Source organism: Pelophylax lessonae (genome assembly GCF_965119305.1).
Source record: "Pelophylax lessonae genome assembly, chromosome: 1".
NCBI lineage: Eukaryota > Metazoa > Chordata > Amphibia > Anura > Ranidae > Pelophylax > Pelophylax lessonae.
In genome coordinates, this window is record NC_138768.1 from 410,761,856 (window position 1) to 410,785,760 (window position 23,905).

Here is a 23,905-nt window from a genome sequence, read left to right on the forward strand (position 1 = left end):
TAATACCATAGTAGTGTTGGTAATAAACAAAAACTCTAATCTGACAAAAAATGTTTTTATGCTATACATTTTATTGTTAAAAAAATGGTGGTGTAAACAATGATGGGTTTATCTGCCCTGTTTTATTAGCAAAGGGTTCTACGAATCTTGTTGGAAAACAGAAACTTAAAGGCAAATACCATTGTCTATAGGGGGTCAATCTTCTTGTTAAATGCTGTCCATTTTTAGGGCTAATAGGACAACTATGGTCAAAACAGGCATGTAAAGCTGGGCACTACTGCAGGGAACATGTATCAATGCAAAAACATTTTTAAAATTCTGTACAGCGGGAAGAGGGTCTTTTCATGCAGCTTCAAAGGCAACACTTAAAATACACAAATCCTTTAAATGACATCCTTGGAGGATGCTTTAAACCTGTACTTGTTACAGAACGGTGCAATTTTTATGGGCATTAACAGCATGCAATGGCAGCACATAATTGGCTATGCAGAATTTTATTAAGCAGGGCTAGGCCCTCCTCCCTATCTGAAAATTCCAACCTTCCTTAGGCTGGCCATACATGGATCAAAATTCAGCCAGTTCAGCACAGACCGGTTGAATTTAGATCCATGTATGGCCACTGTGGTTGTACAGAAGTCGATCTACCAATCATCTTGTATACAAACACCCTGTCAGATTTTCTCCGCATGATCAGTACAGCAGGCTATAGCCTGCAGTGCTGATTAGTGTATTCTGTAATCCTTCGGTGCAGGTGCTCACTCTGACCCACTCTCTACTTTCTCATACCCCCGAGCAGCAAAGCCCGCAACTGATGACCATCTACAAACTGAAAAAATCCATCACCACATCAACTAATGAGGACCTATGTCCTATTTTTCCCAGGTTAGAACCTGCAGGGCAATCAGGAAACCAATAGTTATGTACTATTCACTTGTGCCAAGCATAGACACATACAGTGGTGAAAAGAATAATTGAATCCCCTGCATATTTTGTAAGTTTTCCCACTCACATAGAAATGAAGGGTCTAGAATTGTTATCATAGGTGTATTTTAAATGATAGAGTCAAAATATCAACCAAAAATCAATCCAGAAAAAGCACATGAAACAAATGTTATAAACTGAATTGCTGTTCAGTGAGTAAATCAAGTATTTGATCTCCTACCTATGAACAATACAGTAATTCTGGCTCCCACAGACTGGCTACAGTATGTGTGCATGTGGTACACAGATTAGTCTTGTCAATTTGAGAAGGTGCTCCTAACGACAACTCAATATGTGTATTACAGACACCTGTCCACAGAATCTCTTTCTTCCATTCAAACCTCACCATCATTGTCAAGACCAAAGAGCTGTCAAAGGATGTCAGGGACAAGATTGTAGACCTGCACAAAGCTGGAATAAGCTACAAGACCATCAGCAAGAAGTTTGGTGAGAAGGAGACAACTGTTGGAGCGATTATTTACAAATGGAAAATATACAAAGTAACCACCAATCCCCCTCGGCCTGGAGTTCCATGCAAGATTTCACCTCATGGGATAAGGATGATCATGGGAAAAGTGACGGATCAGCCCAGAACTACACGGGAGGAGCTTGTGAATAATGTCAAGGCAGTTGGGACCACAGTCAGCAAAAAACCATTGGTAACACAATACACCGCAATGGATTGAAATCCTGCAGCACCCGCAAAGTCCAGCTCCTGAAGAAGGCACATATACAGCGCTGTCTGAAGTTTGCCAATGAACATCTAAATGATTGAGAGAAAGTGCTGTGGTCACATGAGCCCAATTTTGAACTCTTTGGCATTCGACCAGCTGTGTTTGGAGGAAGAAAAATGCTCACTATGACCCTAAGAACACCATCCCTACAGTCAAGTACAGAGGTGGAAACATTATGCTTTAGAGCTGTTTCTCTGCTAAAGGTACAGGCCGACATTGCCGCATTGAGGGGCCAATGGTTGGGGCCATGTATTGTAAAATCTTGGATAGGAAAGAAGAGTGGACCAAAATTCCTTTCTGAGATGTGTACAAACCTGGTAACCAACTACAGGAAACATCTTACAAGACAAACAAGAAACATCTTACCTCTGTGCTTGCCAACAAGGGTTTTTCCGCCAAATACTAAGTCATGTTTTGCTTGGGGATCAAATACTTATTTTACTTACTGAACTGCAACTCAATTGATAACATGTTTTTTCTGGATTTTTGGTTGATATTCTGTCTCTATCTTTTAAAATACACCTATGATAAAAATCATAGGCCCTTCATTTCTTTGTAAGAGGGCAAACTTACAAAACAGGCAAAAAGCAAAAGCAAAATAGAGGCAATTTTTTTTTAAATTACATTAAAGTATATCTAAAACCATATCATTTTTTTTTTTGATATAGTAGGGAGGGTTTAAAATGATTGTAAAGGTAGTGATTTTTTTTAACAATTACAAACATTTCATACTTACCTGCTCCGTGCAATGGTTTTGCACAAAGCAGTCCCGATCCTCTTCTTTTTGTGTCCCCTGCCAGTAGTCCTGGCTCCTGCTGCTGTGTTTAAGAGAATGAGATGAGAGAGACTGGGGAGAGCCGCTGCTCTTATGCATATCGTTGCATCGTGATTGGGGTTCAGGTAAGTATGGGGGGGGGGGAGCTGCACCCAGAAGGTTTTTTTACCTTAATGCATAGAATGCATTCAAGTAAAAAAACCTTCTGCTTTTAGAACCACTTTAGGACCCTGGTTGTTTTTTTCTGTCTATGTGTGTTGGGCCTTCACTTCTTGTCCTGGAGACAAAGAACAGTTTAACACATGTACCCGTCAATCTCAAAAGAATCTAAAACTGATGTAAAAAGCAAGAATGCTTTCACACATTGAATCATGAATCACACATCGATGATGTCAGATCACATCCAACTTTATTAAAGCTGGACAAAGCATACTGCAGCCCCGCCTAGGACTGTTCCAACTCTAACATTTCAAATCAATACTGGCTTGATCACATCTCTGTGATCAAACAGTATATTTCCATACCTCACATATGTATGTACTGAAAATATAATATAGTTTACTTTTAAAACTCTATAAATGTTGCCCGCCCTAATTGTGATGACCAACATTGCCAATCGACCACTAGCAGTTATTCAGAATATGGATAAAGGAAAAAAAAACATTCTGTTCTCTCAAATTCTTTTTTGAGAATGAATTTCCTTTCAGAGCTTCTCATTTCCTATGCCTTGGCTTAATTCAGCTACCAAATACATTTAAAATGAGATAGAAAAATAAATAAGTGTGCAGTGAATATCAATAATGTAGATGTTGTGGGGTTTAGATGTCCATCTGATCACAGCAGGTGATGAAAATGTGAATAAGTAAGTTCCAGCGCATCTTGGACTTGGCTACAGTTTCTATCATACAAGCTGTGAGTGTTATCCAGATCCTTTCGAAGCATGGTTTATTTTATTTTTTTTCTTTAACAACTAAAAGTTGGGTCAATCCAGGACATGATTACATTGACTCTTTCACCCCTGGTTATCATGAATCCTCTTTCAATAAACTGATGTGAAACACTCAAATTTGATGTCAAGAGACATTAATTTATTAATGTCACCCTCAGTTTTGATGCATGGTACACCACGTATCGCAGAAGAGCATTTATGATCAACAGGAGTAATTTATCATTATGTCATATGTTTTTTTGACATCTCTCATCGCATACACTGCAGGGTCACTGGCAAGAAAACCGACCTCCTGGCTTTTAATATACATTTGTGGTTTACACCCATTATTTGGAGGCCCATAGTGAGCTGGAAACAACATCTGTAGCTTGTTGTATGAAAACATTCCAGCTCTCACAAAACAGAAAGTGTTCTTGTACCTCAGAAACAGGATAAAGACACACATTATTTATGTTAAAATGTTCCTGTCAGCACATCAGTTGCCTGATACAGATGTCATTGGGCAGCATATTTTCATATTTTATGTTTTATATTATATATATATATATATATATATATATATATATATATATATATATATATATATATATATATATATATATATATATATATTAGGGCTAGGCCTCTGATAGAAAATACAAAATGAACAGAAATAAAAACACAAATTAAGATAATATTTTCATAGCACTTGATATGTTACGAAATCAAATGAGTCATTAAAGTACCAAGACAAGCTTACATAACCTTTGGCAAAGCATGCTGGGAAATGAAGTTCACCAACAGTTCAATGGTCACTTAATCCCTAGCTATAACAACAGTCAACTGCGTTTTTTGACAGAAGAACCAACATTTTATCTTAACAGATGTTCTGTGCAATCCTTGGGTTAAGAATGTATAAAAAGAGTAGTGTGGTAATGATAGCTCACAAGATGTCTCAAAACACTTCCAGTATTGTATGAAAGGTGGTTGAGGCAAACCATTCAGTGTTATTCTAATACATCATTCTGGCAGGAGGGCATCGCCTTAGACCTATCTGGACAAAACACTCATAAATTTTATTTTCATGCTATCAAGTATAATGAGAAAAATGCAATTATATTGTATGTAAATCATTGCAATAAACTTTTTCTAATTGCTCTGTTTTGGTTTGTTAAACATTTAAATCTTTTTGTGATACCGTCGGTAAGTGCAAAGAATAAAAAAATATATTGATCCTGCCAGAAATGTAGTGTTGCCTTGGGTAAAGTGCACTCTTTTGTCTTATATCAGGCATTGTTATTAAAGCGGAGTTCCACCCTGGGAACGTTTTCTTTAATAAAAATACCCCCGGGACAGTCAGGGCTAGTGCATTCCACAATGGCTAGCCTCTGATCTGTCCCGGGTTGCACTTACCTTTTAGAAGAAATACTTACCTTGAAAATGTATTGTCCAGCGCTGCCATCTCAGGTGTGGGCAGCTTGAAGCTAGCGCAATCCTCTTCTGTGTCCTCTTCCGTCTTCTTCGGTCCCACGATGCACTGCACCGGCCCCGCCGTCACTTCCGGTGCCGCAGCGTCATCCCTGCACAGCTTGTGGGCATGCCCAGAAGCTGTTTAGCAAGGTATGACGGCGCCTGCACCGGAACTGACGTCGGGGCCGGTGCAGGCGCATTGATTCCTGGGAGCGATGACGTTCAGCTCCCAGGAATCATTGCAAGCCAGGAAGTGACGAATCGCCGTGGCCGCCGAGGGGAGGAAGAGGAAGTAAGGTAAGTATATTTTCTTCTAAACGAGGTAAGTAAAAAAAAAAAAAAATTGCGATTATCCATTTGTTTTTCAGGTGACCCGGAGCAAGAAGATGGAGGTAAGTATAATTTTAGGGTGGAACGCCGCTTTAAGCCTGCCTAGTTCAGCTTTGGCTATGGAACGGCTCCCCCTATGGTATTAAAAAAAGGAGGTAGTCCTAACAAACTTCTGTCCCACCTGAACGCTGCTGCTCCAGACATACAGCATGGTGAGTGTGCTTTGTTATCCTAGGACAGAATTATGTTGCTGGCAGGATCAATAGGTAAAAATCAAGAAAAGGATAACTAAGAAAAAAATACCGCCACTGCATTTAGGTGCTAGAAAGCTGTAATATAAAAAAATGTAATCTTGAATTTAGGTATACGTTAACTGAATGCATTAATATTATCTAAAAAGAATTCCAGGCATGGATATTCTCTTCATAGTTACATCCAGCTTGGTCCAATGTAACTATGTATATACTGTAATGCATCCCCGCATGAGCTGCAGATGAACAGGGATCCCCCTCGCCTGCACAGCCAGACACACCAAATCTTCACAAGCACCCACAGTCAGAGAAAAGTCTGTAGCTTTGTTTTTTGTTATTTAATAGAAGGTCAATAATGTGGATAGAGATGGGAGGATATGGGATGCCCACTTGACTTCAACAACTTTAGGGACAACTTCCTATATACTTCTCTTTACAGTCTCTTCTCCTTCCTCTTTACACATTTTGTTACAGCACAGCTCTGCTGGTACACTCCTAGGGGAACTTGACAGTTTCATTTTCAGTTCAGGAATGGACCATTACAGGCAGGAACTCACAGTCCCTTAACAGTAGGACAAATAGAGTGACACAACTTGTAACTTTCTCCTCCATTTCCTGTGTGGTCACTGCTCCCAGTGCCACCTCTTTAGGTCCTGCCAGTCTTCCTGGCTGCAACTGCCCCTTTCCCCAGCCCTCCTGGCTGCTCCTCCCCCCCAGTCCCCACAATGTTGCACTACTAACTCTGTCCTCTCTTGCTCCTGTGCCTCCAGGAAGACCCCTGCTTTGTGTTTTAGCAGGATTTGTCCAGCACCCGAGCACCAGCCCGAGGCAGGACACTCCCCCCAGACTAGGGGGTTTACCTCAAGGGCCACAAGCAGCCTCTTCAACACTGCATCTCTATCTTCCACCCAACTGCCCTGATGGCATTACCCATGTCTATTTATGAGGTATTCTCTGCCCCCTGCCAGCTGATACTTGGAATTGGCTGAGCCCTTAAATATGCATGGCTGCTCCTCCTAACCCCTGCCCTTTAGTTCTAAAAGATTCTCCAAATTTCTAGACTAGGAGGAGGCACCAGAGAGCTGTCATAATGAGTCATTCAGCCCTGATGAACTTTAATGAACCCTGACCCAGACTCCATGGCTCAGACCTAGCCTTGCACCAAAATGGAATTTTTGACTAACCGTGAAATCCATTTCTCTGATGTTCATTGACGAACACAGCTCCTGATTCTTCTTAATCATTGGGTTATACTGCCCAATGGTTATGGTAGACACCATCAGGCCCAGCACCAGCATGCAAGCCCGGAGGGATGACCGTCTGCTGGACAACAGAAGATTAATTGCCTCTGCAATTTCTGAAGTTTTTCCAGAGGAAGCAACACCGTGGCTGAGGCCAAATCCACCCAGATAGTCCAGTTTTGTGGACGGAACCAGAGCAGGCTTCTGAAGGTTCAAAATCCAACCAAACTACCTCAGAGATCGCAGAGTAATCTCCAAGGTATCCATCAGAGCAGTCAGAGACTCTGTTCGCAGAAGAACCCCAGTACCGTGATCCCCCGCTGACTCAACAATGCTAGCATCGGGGCCAACACTTTGTGAAGACCCGAGAAGCGGAGGCCAAAAGTAAACGCCACAAACTGATAATGCTCCTTGAGGTCCAGAATTGGACGTACCTTGCCTTCCTTCCAGGGAACTGTAAACAAATTTGAATAACGCTGCTTCTCCAGTGATACCGCATGGTGAGTGTGCTTTGTCATCCTAGGACAGAATTATGTTGCTAGCAGGATCAATAGGTAAAAATCAAGAAAAGAATAACTAAGAAAAAAATACCTGCTTTGGGAACTTCTGTAACTGCACAAGGCAGTTTAGAGCCTTGAGGTCCAGAATTGGACATACCTTTCCTTTCTCCCAGGGAACTGTAAACAGATTTGAGTAAAAGCCCTGAAAACATTCCGAAGCCAGACCCGGGACAATCACCCCATGAAGTAACAAGTCTTGCACTGCCCCAAAGTGACCCCGTAAGCGATCTGGGGACAAGTGCAGGTTGGAAGGGAAGAACCTTTCCAGAGGAAAAGACCAAAACTAGATCTTGTAGCCGGACCGAACGACTTTGTGGACCCACTTGACCTGTACCAGAGAGGTCCACGTATCCGTAAATCAGCGAAGACATCCCCCCACCCCAGATATGGTAGAGGGTGACCCTTCATGCAGAGGAAGCTTTTTCTAGATTATCCATTCCATCGCCCAGTCCGGCAGTTGATAGTAGATTCTCACAGGAACAAAATAACAAAAATAGGAAAAAATCCATTCAAAAGGAAAAAGGACCAGAGATCCCAGCAAGGACCTAGGTCTTTACTCCTTACTAGGCAGAAAAAGACTGAGTGTCTATAGCTGAGTGTGGGTGTATAACCCCTGGGACTGCCCATAGGCATAGTCAAGCTTTTTCCTGCCTAGTGTCCTACTCCTGTAGGGGGCAGTAAAACCCAATGGTTAAGAAGAATCAGGAGCTGTGTCCGTCAATGAACGAAAGAGAAACTATATTTTGCCTACACTAACTTCTAGCACAGACTAGAGGGTGCTACAATACCATACCTGGTTGATATCCTGGAAGCTGGAAATCACTGAAGTAGACATCGCTACTGCAGTGAACTCAACTTGCTTCATGCTGAGCGGTTAGTCCCATGCACTATGAATACAGGAGGTCAGCTGCTTAGCACAGGCGCCATTCAGAGAATGCTTTGCCTTTTCTGAATCAAGGCGAAGCATTCTCCGATTGGACGAGTTGGAGAGGCAGGTCAATGACATCACACTCTCCTGTGCTGAGCAGCCAACCCCCCTGTAGTCACAATGCATTAGGCTCACTGCTCAGCATGGGACCCAGGAGCAAGTGGAGATCACTGAATTGCTGATGTCTACTTCAGAGATTTCAGTTTCATGGGACATCGGCCGGATATGTCATCTACATAGTTACAGTGCTCCAAACTGGACCAATGTAACTATAGAAAATAATACCATGCCTGGAAATCATCTTTAAATGCCCAGCATTCCAAAATATTGTAATCTACTAACTAGTCCTGGTTATTCAGTATATTAACTCATGAACCTTTATTTACACGTTGCTCCACCTTTACGTGCAAGATCAAGCTGTCCATCAGGGATACAGGGATTGTAAAAAGCCATATAACACTGACAGGGGTGTTTATAAAGGACAACTTTGATTTTTGAATGGTTTAAACTTTTTCCTAAAAATAAATAAATAAATAGGTAAACAAAAAAAATTGCCGTAACTTCCTAAAGTGCATGTCTGGGCAAAAGAAAAACATATGCAGTACACATCTACAACGCTACACATTTTTCCATGTTTTACCCTTTAAAAATGCTAAAAGTACAGAAAAACATCTGTTAACCACTTGCCGACTGCCGCACGACTATTTACTGCGGCGGTCAGCCCCTCACAGGCAAAGCGACGTAGTACTACGTCGCTAGCCTGTGAGGCTTCTAGGGAGCGAGCGCGCGGACCCGATGTCCGCCGGGCACTCGCGATCATCCGTTACACCGGAAGAAAGGCAGGCGGGTGATGTAAACAAAGTCGCCTGTCATTCTTCCCTGTGTAAGAATGGAGATCAGATGGTTCTACTATGTAGGACCGTTGATCTCTGTTCTTACACCAGTAGCCATGTCCAATCACAGTTAGAAGCACGCCCCTAGGACACACTTAACCCCTCCCTCTCCAATACAGTTAACTCCTTCACTGCCAGTGTCATTTTTACAGTAACAGTGCATATGTATAGCACTGATTACTGCAGTAATGTCACTGGTAACCCCAAAAGTGTCAAAAATGTCAGTCAAGGGTCCGATCTGTCGCAGTCCCGCAAAAAAAATCACAGATCACCGCCATTACTCGTTAAAAAAAAAAAACAACAAAAATGACAAAAAAGTTCCGCTTTAAGTTCTTTTTACACAAAAGGTCCATCTAAGACTCCCCTTTCCACAAGGTAAAAAAATGCTAATTTCAGTTCAAAACACTGTCACCCAATTATGGGAAGTGGAAAATCAACTGACCTACAAGCAGCATTGTCAAAGCTTAAATGAACAAACTGAATTAAAAAGCTGGTATGTTACTATGCACAGCTGCACTAGATTCTGTGTGCACCAGTTTTAGTAAATCTCACCCAAATCCTTCTTTCCCTTAACAATTCTCTCTCATTAAGCTCTAATGTCAGAGCTGCCGATGGGTTGTACAGGCAGTACTCCTATACCTGCTGATGCTGCCATAAAGGTATATGTCCAGCTACAACATATTCACTGGTGCATTATGGGGTGAGATTTTCCTGGGAACTTTAACAGGGGGCACAATCGTCCGTATTTGGAGTATTTTGGTACAGTATGTCATCTTTTTTTAATCTCTATTTTTAGGGCTAGAGGCCAAGAATCAGATGTGGGCCAAGGGCAAGGGCAGAGGTGGTTAGCTTCCAGCCTTTGTACTTGCAGCAGCCATCTGCAGTGTATAAGGATACACCAGGCATGGCGGTTTCTTAAGATTTATGGGGGGAAACTAAGGTGTTTAAAGTTTTTCAGGAGACACGGAAAGGGGGGAAGAGCCTGATTTCTAAAAGTGGCCCTGATGTATGCCTCTGTATGGCATCTATGTCATAAATCTAAAAAAAGGTCCTAAAGTAGAACTAAAGGCCAATTTTTTTTCATTTTAGATTGAGCAAGGGAGGGTTATAACCCCTGTCAGATTTTTTCCCGTTATCTGTGTTCCATTTCAGAGATTTTCATTCACTTCCTGTCTCATAGCCAAACAGAAAGTAAGAGGAAATCCCGGCAAGTTAAGAAAATTCCTTGGGAACCCCAGGTTCACTAGAATTAGTGTCCCTATTGGAAGATTTCCTCCCTATGACTATTTTGGGGACAACCCAAAATTCGGGATTTTCTTTTACTTTCACTATCAATGATAATGGCATACAGGATAAATAGAGAGGGTGAATCTCCCTAATGGGGGCACGGACAACAATAAAAACTGACACGCATTCTAATCCATCTCCACTCTATCCAAAACTAAGAAAAAAAAAAGTTTTGCCTTTTAGTTATATTTTAACTTAATGTAAGATTTTTCTGTAAAAATTATTGTGCCTATTTTGATACACTTGTGTGAAGTAAAATTAGTCATTTTGGCCCAAGTTATTGTTTGTTTTAATTTTTTAACTTATTCCAGAAACATGATGGAATTTGGCTGTGATAAGCAGCACAATTTTTTTTTAAAATGAAAAATAGTGTTTGTGTTATTTATTTTTAATGTTGTTTGACTGCCAATGTTAATTTTGTAGGGTTCTGTAAATGCTTGTACACATGTCAAGGGCATACTTTTTACCCAAAAAGCATACGCACTAAATGGCTTCCTACTTACTTTGCAAAGAGTATCCAAAAGGATTTTTACTCACACGTTTGGATGACTGAAATAAGCAGAGCTTAACCTTATTCACCAACTTAAAGCGGAACTCCAGCCCCCCCTCCAAAAATTAAAATTTATCAGCTACAAATACTGTAACTGCTGACTTTTAATATTAAGACACTCACCTGTCCATCTATCCCACAATGTCGGCAATCCAGCTGATTTTTCAACCGGCTCTCGGGTGCTGCTGCCGCCATTAATTGTAAGGCAAACCGGCAGTAAAGCCTTGCGGCTTCACAGCTGGTTTCCTACTGCGTATGCGCCAATAGCTCTGCCCTTTCTGATTGGCCCAGTGGTGGGGGGAAGGAGGAGGGGGGACCGAAATTTTGAGACGAGGTCCATGGGGAGATCTCCCATAAGATCTCCCGCTCGCCCCTCCCCCCCCAAAAGGTGCAGAATATTGCAGAGGAGGGGGGGAGGAAGCAAACAAGCTGAGCTTCCCCTTTTGGGTGGAGCTCCAGTTTCAGTGAACATTAGGGCCCGTTTGACTCTTGTGCGACCTGACAGTCACGCAACTTTGCCACTATTGTGCTGCAATTTTTTGCTGCGATTTTGACTGGACTTGAAGCATTGCTTGTATAATTTTGAGGTCTATGGACCTCAAAACGCAACAAAGTTGGAACAAAGTAGTGCAGGGACTACTTTGAAGTCGCACAGATATGAATGGTACTAATTGGAAATCATTGGGTATGACTTGTCATGCGACTTTGCAGTCTCAAGTCACAGGACAAGCCGCACAAGTGTGAAAGGGGCCTAACTTTTGTAAGTGAGCAGCCTTTACACCTTTAGTAAATCAACCACATTGTGTAAGCATTGTCCATTACTGCCACTATCAGGAAGTTGGTTCCGATTAGTTAAGTCCAGCCATATAGACAGGAAGTGGATTGACTTAAGAATAAATATTAGCATTGACTTGTGTCTTTGATATCTGCCTGGAGTTCAACATTAATTGTGATATCATTGTGCATTGTTTCTTTTACGTAATTGAAATTCCTGCTGCAATTTCCAGTCACTCACTTTTCTTTGACTCTTATACATGAATGCATTCCAAAATGAACTTAAGAACACACATAAGTTTAGTAAATACCTTGGTGGGCAGTCTCGTCTGTTACACGCAACAGGTTTTAGGGATGGTCTGGGCTTATCTAGGCAGTAGGATGTATTAACTTCTTGCTTGTCGAAGACACATTTCATCTGTGGTTGTTGAATGCCTCTGTTGCCACACGACGCTGTACATGGCACCAGACCAGTCACTGACCATTGATAATCTGATGATGTTGCTGAAATTAGAGAAGAGGCTATAATACAAAAGACCTCCATTTTGTGTTTCTGAAAAATTATTTAGAGGGTACTACCTACACTGAGAATATCTTTATTTTAAATCTATAACATTTTGTGATGCATTTACCCCAATGCACCTTCCCCAAAGCACCAACATTGTAGGATAAATAATAGCATGTCAATGCATGGTAGTGCACTGCATGCGTCACACAAAAGGGCATGTGCACCAGAGGTATGGTCGAGGCACAGGACGCTGGATGGATGGCACATGGTAGTGTGCCGTCCATTCAGAGTGCAGTGCACATGCGCCGGTGGTATTACCGGCTGTTATGAATATCTCCTAAATCAGGGATCTTTAAACTACAGCCCTCCAGCTGTTGCAGAAGTACATGTCCTATGAGGCAGTGTAAAACTCTAACATTTACAGACATGACTAGGCATGATGGGAATTGTAGTTCCTGAACAACTGAAGGGCCGTAGTTTGGAGACCCCTGTCCTAAATGATGCACATTTAGGAGATATTCCCTGTACCTACAGGCAAGCCTTATTATAGGCTTACCTGTAGGTACAAGTGAAAAAGAAGACTTTACTACCACTTTAGCACAACACAAGTTAATGCATGATATAACATGCATAAACAAGAATGCAAGCCCTTTTTCTGTCTTTTCTGAGAATATACAAAACTAAACTTGGTGTAATCAATTAAAAGCAACCCAATTCAAAGTAGCATTATTGTCTTTTCTTGGTTTTTTCAATTTTTTGCTGGTTTTACCTCATTTATACACCGTTAACCATTTATTTATACTTCATTTGAATATTGCAGTTTGGCATTTTGAACACATGTGAGGAAGTACAATGAAACTAAAGGCAATTATTTGACTGATCATTAAAACCAAGCCCCTATATGTGGCTATGATGGGGTTTCTTAACTTTATAATGATTGCAGAGCCTGATAGATTTCACATTTTTCCCCACAGCAGCTCATCAAAATCATCACCACCAGTCCTTTAAAATACCAGTATAACTTCAAAAGATGTAAAAAACTTAGCTTTACCGAACATATTGCTAGCTTGAACAGAAGGGCTATCAGAAAGTAAGTTCTTTTATCATATTTCTATAAAAGGCATTTAAAAATATATACAATAGCCACCACCAGGAATGTTGCTGTTGTTTCTGTTCAACTATTATTATTATTTTTAATACACAGGATTTATACAGAGGCAACCGTTTATGCAGAGCTTTACAGTATAAAAGGGAGACAGTACAGTTACAATACCATAAAATACAAGAGGGTTAGAGGGGCCCTGCTCATAAGGCTGGGTTCACACTTGTGCGATCACAGACACTGCTGTGCAGATCACATGCGATGTCTGCGCTATGCCAATTCAGCCATACAAACTGTATGGCTGAAATCGCATTGCATTGGCACCAAAATAGTGCAGGACCCTTTTTTTTTTTTGGTCTGCACTGGAATCAGATCGCATGGGTGTTCACACCTATGCAATCCAATTCCTGCACCATTTCACATTTTGAACTGTGATCTGCAAACCGATCTGGGGTGTCATTAACTTTACATTTACACCCACAGCAGTTTGCAGATGTCAGTGTGAACCGCCGCCGATTCAAGTGCGATGCAGGAACCCACACAGGAATTAGCACAGGTTTCTGCATCACACACAGCCTAAGAGCTTACAAACTGTGCAATCAAATTAAACTGAAATACTTCTCAAATTGATTTCTCCACCTTAATTTCAGGTTCATTAATGTGAGAATCCAGTTTCAGTTTTCATTAGTTCTTAAAATATTTTCAGAGATCCAGTCCAATACCCTCATATTTTGGTTCCCATACACCCAAGGGGTATGGATACCAGCAATTAAGAACCCCTGGGCTAGAAAGGCATCTAACATCATCTTCCCTAATGGAATTATTTTGGAATGTACACATGCTTGCATCATAGGATCGACAATATAAAATTTAAAAAGTGTCCTATGTTTTCCTGCGAGAAGTTAGAGGTGTGTCTGTTTTTTAGTGCTTATTGCAATCCTTAGAAAGGAGATAACATAAAAAAATATACTAATTAGAGGCAGCTGCACCAATTAGCAATGTAAAAGTAATATCTCAGTTTTGCATATTCTGGCTGTTTGAATACCCATTGCCTTTTTTGCAGTAAATATATATATATATTTTTTTTGGGTGGAGGATGCGGGCATTGATCCCGCTACCTCTCGCAGGCAAAGCAGTAAATATATTTTAGGGACTCGTGTGATTCTGACCAGGCATTCTTACAATTCATATAATCTTGCTATGCTGGATGTTTCTCTGCTATCCACTGTTACAACTTGTAGCTTCTTGATGAACTTGCTTGGAAGGACATAACCAGACATGTGCTGTGTCCGCTCTTCAATTCTCCTTGAAGCTGCCTGGACAACCCCCTCCAGGCCCCAATACTAAAAAACATGTTAGAGGATCAGCACTGTAACCTCCTACTTTGCTCTTCAGGGGATTATAGGAAGATGACATAAAGAGGCTAAAGGATGCCTTGAATGTTGTTTCAACATGTTCACCGTATTTATGCTAGTGCTGCTGTAAACCACACACATTTTGTGGGATACCAGTCTTTGTAAAAAGAATATCTAACATTTCCCAGTGTTGAAGACACAAGGTGAGGGCTGTGTCTCAAGCCCCTTCAAGGGGTGGCCATTAGGCACATGGTTTTCTCATGAAGGAACCACCCTTGTGTGAGAGATGCATTTATGAGGGAATTTTGCTTTAATAATTTCTTACATTATCTAAAGGTTAATAAGTGCCAATCACTACAGGAACCTCCAGGTACCTGCTTAGCTGTAGAGCTTTCTGGAGTGTTCCAGGAGCCACAAGATCTGATGTCCTCTGGCATAGTTGAGTACTTGGCTCCACCCCCTCTTGTTCCTCTCTAATAGCCCATAATTATGATAGACAGTGAGAGGCTAGAGGTGGCAGGGAATTGGGCCAGACACTCAACCACAGGAGTTGGTTTAAATGTGCATACAAGTAAACCCCTATCTCTGGGGTAGGAATAAGAAATTGCTGCTATAAAATGCCACTGCTCTGCCAGATTTTAGATGACTTCAGGTTATCTTTAATGCATGAATAAAGCTGGCCTCTTCTATGACAAAACCTACCTACTCCATCATTTTTAGCTGATCCTAGTAACATAATATAACCCTCAGGAATATGACATCTTACACAATAATAGAACCCTCAGGAATATGAGAAAGGGGGCTAATATAAGCCCCCCTTTCTTATGGGATGGTGGAAGGGTGAGAGTATGGTAGTTAGCATTAGTGAGGCCATTTTAATATGGGTTATACTGGTAAGCTATGTCAGGGGTTAGTGAACTTTTGACCCTAAGGCTTGTTTTCCTGGCTTTCCTGCTCAGGTTTTCCCGCCTCAGGTGTAGCTGGGCAAAACTAGTTGCAGTAACTAGGCAGTTTTTAGTTAGAGTAGTGGTTCCAGCGAATGAGCCCCTATCCACGCCCACACTCTCCCTCCTATGGGAGGAAGGTTACCTCAGAAGGGGGGCTATTTAATGGTCCGCCCGAGCCCTCACAGCTCAATCTCTTCAAAAATCCTCACCTGCTTTTCTTCTTCTTCTTGCGTGCGGTGGTCTTCGGGAGCATCTGGGCAGTTATGAGTCTCCTTAGGCAGCTTATCGAGAGGGCAGGAGAGGAGGGAGGCGATGCCTGGATTCGTAGGTGCCTTCAGTTGCCGCGGGACCCGGGTTCCGGAGGTTCGGCTGCATCTACATCAGCAGCGGCGGCGGCGGAGGAAGTGATGCCGTCACCCGGGAGGTCAGAGGCTTCTGTCATAGGTCACGCTGCCGCGTCATGTCCGCCGGGAGACTCGTTCGGTCACCGGACCTCTGACGTCGGCCGTGACTCCGGAAGAGGAAGAAGTTCCGGGGCGGTCGGCCCCACGAAGAGGCGGAGAACACCGAGGAGAAGATTTTCCCCTTCAGCTGGACGGCGCTCCGCGGTCGGAAGATTCGGAAGAGCGGAGGAGGATGGACCGGACGAGGATGCGGACGTCAGGAACCGGAGCTCGTCGGCGGGCTTCATGCCGCCCCCCTTGTCGGCATCGGGACCCCAGACTGGCGGATGGGCGCCGGCTGTCCAGCAGAGCGCAGCTTCTCCCCAGGTCGGAGGATGTCTTCCCAGCACGGTGATGCAGGAGCATCATGCAGCGGGACCAGAGCAGGAGGATCCCAGCCCCCATGGCCATCAGCCCACGCAGGGTGGTGAGTCTATTGTACTGTCTGATTCTGTCATTTTTGATCTTTTTAAAAAATGTGTACAATCTGTACAGGTTCAGAAGCCTGTGGAGGTTACTCCAGCCGTTTGTGACGTCTGGCTGCCACCTAGTGGCGCCACTAGGGACAACAGTGTATTCTCTGTAGCTCAGACCCAGAACCTGCCCGAAAGTTTTCTGAAGGAATCAATGCCGTGTGAGGTCTCCCCTTTGGGTTTCCACCTACCTGATGCCTTAAAAGAAAAGATCTGGCAGGGTGTATACGTTGATCTTTTATCATTGCTACCCTCCTCTAGGGAGTTCATGACAAAAGTGGATAGGAAGGAAGAGGAGGACAGGAAGAGATTTGTGCCTAAAACCATATTTAATTGGTTGCAGGCATTCTGCATTTACTCCTCTGTCCTATGTGAGAAGTTCCCTGCTAAAAGCGTTGGATTATTTCACCATATAGAAATAATCCTAGAGGCTTATAAAAGCTTTGGAGGAGTAGCGTGGTTTAACTACGACATGGCTTTCAGGCAGAAAATGGCAGTGCACCCTAGTCTTAAATGGGGTACTAAAGATGTGGGTTTGTGGCTTGATTTATTTGTGCCACAAAGGCCGCCCTTTCAGCCTAGGGTGCCTTCCGTCCCTCCCCAGCAGGTGGCAGGTACCCCAGCCTATAAGCGGGGGATATGTTTCAGTTTTAACGACTCGCAGTGTCGATGGCCAGGTACGTGTAAATACCGGCACGAGTGTGCATTTTGCGCTGGAGCACATCCAGTCGCAAAGTGCTTTAGGAGAATGGCCGGGGCCCAGCAAGGAAGTTTTCCAAAAGGCCCCAACGCCAGTGAAAGTATCAGAACTGCTCCCGTGGTTACGGGTGTATCCAGACCGGTGGAAGGCGGAGCTACTAACTGACGGTTTCAAGTTTGGCTTTCGCCTTCCGCGTTTTTCTGGGTTAGGTTGTACAATTGTTCAGAATTTAAAGTCGGTTACTAACATGTCTGATGTTGTCCAGGAAAAGATAAATAAAGAAATCTCTGAAGGTCGGTTTGTGGGTCCTTTCTCTTACCCTCCTTTTAGGAATTTCAGAATATCTCCCATTGGGATTGTCCAAAAGAAGGAGCCGAATTCCTTTAGACTAATACATCACCTCTCTTATCCCAGGGGTGCTTCCTTGAATGAGGAGATTGATGCTGATGATGCGTCTGTTTCTTATGCAACATTTGAGGACGCGCTGGTGATTATTAAAACTTTAGGTAAAGGTGCATTGCTTGCAAAAGCGGACATTAAGTCAGCTTTTCGGCTGTTGCCCCTGCATCCATCCTGCTTTAATTCTTTGGGTATATTTTTTGAAGACAAATTTTATTTTGACAGGTGCCTGCCCATGGGCTGTTCCCTGTCATGCTACTACTTCGAGTGCTTTTCAACTTTTTTGGAATGGGTGCTACAACAGGTGACGGGGTCATTCAAGGTGATGCATTATCTGGATGATTTCCTGTTTATGGGGACGGTTGGTACATACGACTGTGAATTTCTTCTTAGAACCTTTTGCATGCTCTGCAAGTCGTTTGGGGTTCCTTTAGCGTCTGAAAAAACTGTTTGGCCATGCACATGTTTAGAATTTTTAGGAATCACCATCGATACGGTCCAGATGGAGTTCAGATTGCTGGCTGACAAGATACGAAAATTAAGAGGTATGTTAATTTTAGTCATCAGGAAAAAGAAAGTTTGCCTCAAAGAGATGCAGTCCTTATTGGGGTTGTTGGCCTTTGCCTCACGGGTAATCCCTGTGGGAAAGGCCTTCTCTAGAAGGTTGTATCTCGCTGTTTCTGGTCTGAAGTCCCCCTCGGCCCATGTCAGAGTGTCACATGAGATGAGGGCAGACTTAATGGTTTGGCTTCAGTTCTTACTGCATTTCAATGGCAAAGCAGTTTGGCAATCAGATTTTGTCCTGGACAAGGATTTCCTTCTTCGCACTGACGCTGCGGGTTCAGTTGGTTTCGCTGCCATCTGGCGTACGCACTGGTGCGCGGAGCGTTGGTGCGAACGATGGAAACGTTTAAAACTTGTTAAAAATGTGGTATTACTGGAACTGTTTCCTATCGTGGTGGCCCTGGAGTTATGGGGGGAATTTTTTAGTAATCATCGGATTTTGGTAAGGACGGACAATAAGGGCGTTTTATACGCAATTAATTGTCTGACCTCGAGATCTCCGCCGGTCATTGCGCTGCTGAGGCATCTGGTTTTTAAATGCTTAACCTTTAATATCTGGATTAAGGCATCGTATGTCCCAGGTAAGGACAATGATCTGGCGGACTCTCGGTCTCGCTTTCAGGTACAAAAGTTTTTTCAGCTGCTCCCAGACGCGGACCCCGTGGGTACCCCATGCCTGGCTCACCTCTGGGACCTGGTCTAGAGTTGGTGACGGAGTGTGTAGAGAAGTCCTTGGCGCATAGTTCTTGGTCGGGTTACCAAGCAGCCTTTACTATGTGGCTAGAATTCCTGGATGCGGTGAACAGCCCTCATGCTGCTTTTTCTGAGGAGCTGGTTCTTCTTTTCCTAAATGCATTGTTTAGAAAAAAGTATTCCTGGGCTCATATTGGGAAAATTTTAGCAGGAGTGTCATTTTTTGTTAGGTTGCAGGGCCTCCCGGCCTGCTCCTCGTTTTTCTCGGTACGCCAGGCGATGAAGGGTTACAAGAAATCCAATTCATTTGCGGATCAGAGACGTCCTATCACTTTAGACATTTTAATCAAACTTTGTGATGCTTTGTCCGGGGTGTGCTACTCAACCCACGAAGTTTCGTTATTCAAGGCTGCTTTTTCATTGCTATTTTTTGCCGCCTTGCGAATATCTGAGCTTATACCAGTATCCGCGGTTCGAGGTTCTGGTTTAAGATTAGAGGATGTTCATTGCTATATTGACAGGCTGAGCATATTTTTGCGCAAATCGAAAACGGATCAAGCAGGCGTCGGGCATTGGTGTCATTTAAATAGGTTTCAAGGTTCCCCTGTGTGCCCAGTTTTCCTAGTCTCAGAGTTTTTGAATATTAGACCTCATCATACCGGTATGCTTCTAGTTCATGGGGATGGTAAAGTCCTTACTAAGTTTCAGTTCAATGCTGTGCTGCAAAAATGTTTAAATGTGCTTGGATGGGGTACATTAAAAATTTCCTCCCACTCTTTTAGAATTGGGGCAGCAACTGAGGCCTCCAGGTCGGGTTTAGAGGTTGGTCAGATTAAGGGTTTGGGGAGATGGAAGTCTGACTGCTATACTTCTTATGTTCGCCATAATCTTGTTTTTGATCCTTCCAGGTAATCGGCTACGAGTTTGGATAGTGGGGCACTCCTTCGTGCACTGGGCTCACCTGAGAGCAAAGAGGAGGATTTACTCAGATCATCTTGGCCTGGATGGAAACAGATTTCAGTTATTTTGGTTTAGTAAGAGGGGTATGCGGTGGGTGGAGTTATTGACTACTTTAGATGGGTTACTTGTCAACCGCCCCCCCCCCCTGACATTTTGGTTGTACATCTGGGTGGTAACGATGTGGGTAGTGTGAAGACTCTTAGTTTGATTTTTCAGATCCGGGATGATCTACTCCGGGTGCAGCAGATCTTGCCTGGTACGGTCATAGTTTTTTCAGAAATAATTCAAAGATTGGTGTGGTCTGCTGGTTACCTTAAGGTTTTAGGCAGAGTCAGAAAGAGGGTCAATAAAGCTTTGGAGAAATTTTTGCTTCAGAGCGATATTTTGTCATATAGGCACTCGGACTTGGAGGGTGGCATCCGTGGTCTTTACAGGGACGATGGGGTCCACCTTTCAAACATTGGGTTGGACATTTTCAACGCCAATCTTGGTACTATGATAGAACTGGCCGCGCTTCGGGGGTGTGGTGACAGGCGATGAGGATCGCCTGTCTGGTGGATAATTGCTAAAATTAATGATAATTTTATTCTTGTACAACCCGAGTTGTTCATGACTGGGTTGGTTGTATTTGAATATGTTAAAGAAAATATTGTTGGTTGAGTATTTAAAGTTTGTACCAGCTAATAAAATAAGCCGCGGCCTTTTCCATCCAACGAAGTGTCCGAGTGCCTTATTTATTTATTTATTTATTTATTTATATAAAAAAAAAAAAAAAAAAAAAATGTTATTAAAGGGTATTCATGTTTACAAGCAAACTCCTTCCTGCCGTCCCATATGAGAAAGGGGGCTAATATAAGCCCCCCTTTCTTATGGGATGGTGGAAGGGTGAGAGTATGGTAGTTAGCATTAGTGAGGCCATTTTAATATGGGTTATACTGGTAAGCTATGTCAGGGGTTAGTGAACTTTTGACCCTAAGGCTTGTTTTCCTGGCTTTCCTGCTCAGGTTTTCCCGCCTCAGGTGTAGCTGGGCAAAACTAGTTGCAGTAACTAGGCAGTTTTTAGTTAGAGTAGTGGTTCCAGCGAATGAGCCCCTATCCACGCCCACACTCTCCCTCCTATGGGAGGAAGGTTACCTCAGAAGGGGGGCTATTTAATGGTCCGCCCGAGCCCTCACAGCTCAATCTCTTCAAAAATCCTCACCTGCTTTTCCCCTCCCTCCCTCCCTTTAGGTTTGTCGCGGCTTACAATATTAGTCTGGTTGGGTCACCTCTGTATTAGAGGGGGACGTTTTTTGTTGTGTAAGTTATGTTTTATGAATGGTGTTTTGGATAATTGCTAAAATTAATGATAATTTTATTCTTGTACAACCCGAGTTGTTCATGACTGGGTTGGTTGTATTTGAATATGTTAAAGAAAATATTGTTGGTTGAGTATTTAAAGTTTGTACCAGCTAATAAAATAAGCCGCGGCCTTTTCCATCCAACGAAGTGTCCGAGTGCCTTATTTATTTATTTATTTATTTATTTATATAAAAAAAAAAAAAAAAAAAAATTGTTATTAAAGGGTAGTCATGTTTACAAGCAAACTCCTTCCTGCCGTCCCATATGACATCTTACACAATAAAAGTATGTCCAGGATGAAAATATATATGATATCTAGTTACCTTTAATTAACAGCAAAGCTCGTTGCGTAAGTGAATCAGAAGGATTGTTTACAACACAACTGTATTCTCCTAGATGATCTTTACTTATATTAGTTAGTCTTAGAATTTGTCCACCTTCCAGAATCTCATATGATGGCCGTACTCCATTATTCAGTGGCTGATTTACATGAAACCAAGAAATGCTGGGCACAGATTCTCCTTTCACAGGGCATCCTGTTGCATAAACCAAAGACACACAGTTAGTTAAAGCGTATCTATAGTCAAATGTAAACTCATATATTCATTGCTACATAGTATTTTAATTATTTTGTGCCTACTCCCATTACTCTGAATGATCCTGAGGTTTGTACTTCCTTGAAATCTGTGACACATAATCACTATGTCCTGTGAGTAGGCACTACTGTGTCACACATTTTACAGAGCCTGCCTTCTGAATTACAGAGGTGCTTAGGTAGCATGTAGTTCTTAGAAATGTAAACAGCAGGGGAGAAGCCGCAAAACATGCAGGGAATCCGGGAAGCTGTGGACAGAGATGAACAGCAGACAGGCAGCACTCATAGCATGAAAGAACATTTTTCAAGTAAACCTTTATTAGATTGTTAATAGGAACTATTATTTGTGTTGTTATTACAATGCTGATGTTATAAAATGAAAAAGTATGCTGTGACCACAGATTTCTTTTAACCACTTCCTGACTGCCGCATGTAGGAGTATGGTGGCAGAGCAGCTCTCCTTCGCTGGATCACGTATCTAGTACCTGATGTAGCACTTCCAGGTAGGAGGCAAGCATGCACGGTCGCCACCCCGGCTGTTCTGTGATTAGTCACAGCACAAGCCAATCAGCGGGTTCCAGCAAATTATTGATCGCTGGCACCCGCTGATCAGTGAAGAGGATGACAGGACAGTGATCAGTGAATGTAAACAATACAGAGCTCTGTCCTGCTAGCGGAGATATGGTACTTTTTGTTTCCTTGCAAAGTGGTAGGTGAAAACCGGCACATCCCTTAGAAAAGACAGCACGCAGTGAATGCACCAAGCACAGTTAGACACACATTTAACCCCCATGATCATCCTAGATGTTAACCTCTTCCCAACCAGTGTCATTAGTACAGTGGCAGTGTATATTTTTAGCACTGATCACTGTATTAGTGTCACTGGTTCCCACAAAGTGTCAGTTAGTGTCAGAATGCCCACCATACTATCACAGTCCCGCTATAAAAAAAAAATCAATAAATAACAATTCCAGTATATATATATATATATATATATATATATACCATGGCTTGTAGATGCTATACCATTTGCAGACAAATCAATGTACGTTTATTGGGATTTTTTTTTTTTACCAAAAATATCTAGCAGAACACATATTGGCCTGAAACATATTTTGTATTTATTTGACACATTTTCTGCTGCATATTTATTTTATCTTATGCCAACAGTCAGACATTGGTTGAGATGAAAGAAAAGCAGCAGCTACTGTGGCAGGTCTAAAATATCTGATAGAGAAACAGGACTTTCCCATATATGCTTATCTGTTAGTAGACTTAAGCCTAGTACACACTAATAGTTTTATTTCGTTCAACCCAGCAGGGCTGAATGAAAAAAACCTGATGCTGCACTAACTATCTGTCGTTAGCACAGCGATCTTCCTTGCTGTTGTATTGTGCTCTGACAGAGGGGTGGCCCCCTGCCAGAACACTCTGGTAAGCGCTCTCAGCCATTGGCTGAGTGCTGATTGGGAGCCAATCGGCAGACCTTTTTCAGTCATGCCCCTTCAACAGAAGCCGTCTGGACTCCAGTAAACACGACCCGAATGTCAGCTGGTTTCTACTGAACCGGGTGATGCCGCCTGACATTCTGGCTGCGTGTACCAAATTAAGACATGCACAGGCATATCTGCTGCTTGTAATGGTGAAAGAGCCAACAATTGAGCAAACAATTTCTATGCTTGCCCTTAATAATTCATTAACAACTTGATTATCACAAGAAAAACTCAAAACTTTGTCATGACTGTGGAAAATAACAAAAGAGCATATCTGTTAATTGGCATGACTTTTGCCATTGTCTGCAGGTTATATTTCCTACAGGTGTCTCTTATCAAAGATCAGATTGGGATAATGTCCTGGACCTGCTGCAATTACCCAGGAAAAGAGATTTAGATTTAGATTCAGAATGCTTCATTAATCCCAAAGGGAAAAAAGGGGTAGGTCTTCACAAAATGAAGCAGCATTTTACAGGACTTGAATACTCAACAGACACATGCAATGCGACCTGATCTAGGAGACATTCCATGCCTGCTTTGAAATGTACATCCACTATAGCAGTCTTAGAAAAGCACTATACATCAGCAGTTTTAGATGAGCATCTGGCTGATGGGTTGTAAAGCAATGAT

General features: G+C 42.5%; 1 protein-coding gene across 1 annotated transcript in view; it reads right to left on the reverse strand.

The window, feature by feature from the left end:
* Positions 1–23,905, reverse strand: part of ADAMTSL1 (ADAMTS like 1) — a gene marked incomplete at its 3' end in the record, with an annotated part of 475,788 nt that overhangs the window by 26,750 nt on the left and 425,133 nt on the right. Inside the window, exons 24-25 of the mRNA XM_082260455.1 lie at positions 21,511–21,723; positions 12,014–12,206 (exon numbers count right to left, since the gene is read on the reverse strand). Of these exons, the coding sequence (XP_082116581.1) occupies positions 12,014–12,206; positions 21,511–21,723 (406 nt within the window). The remainder of the gene's footprint in view (positions 1–12,013; positions 12,207–21,510; positions 21,724–23,905) is intronic.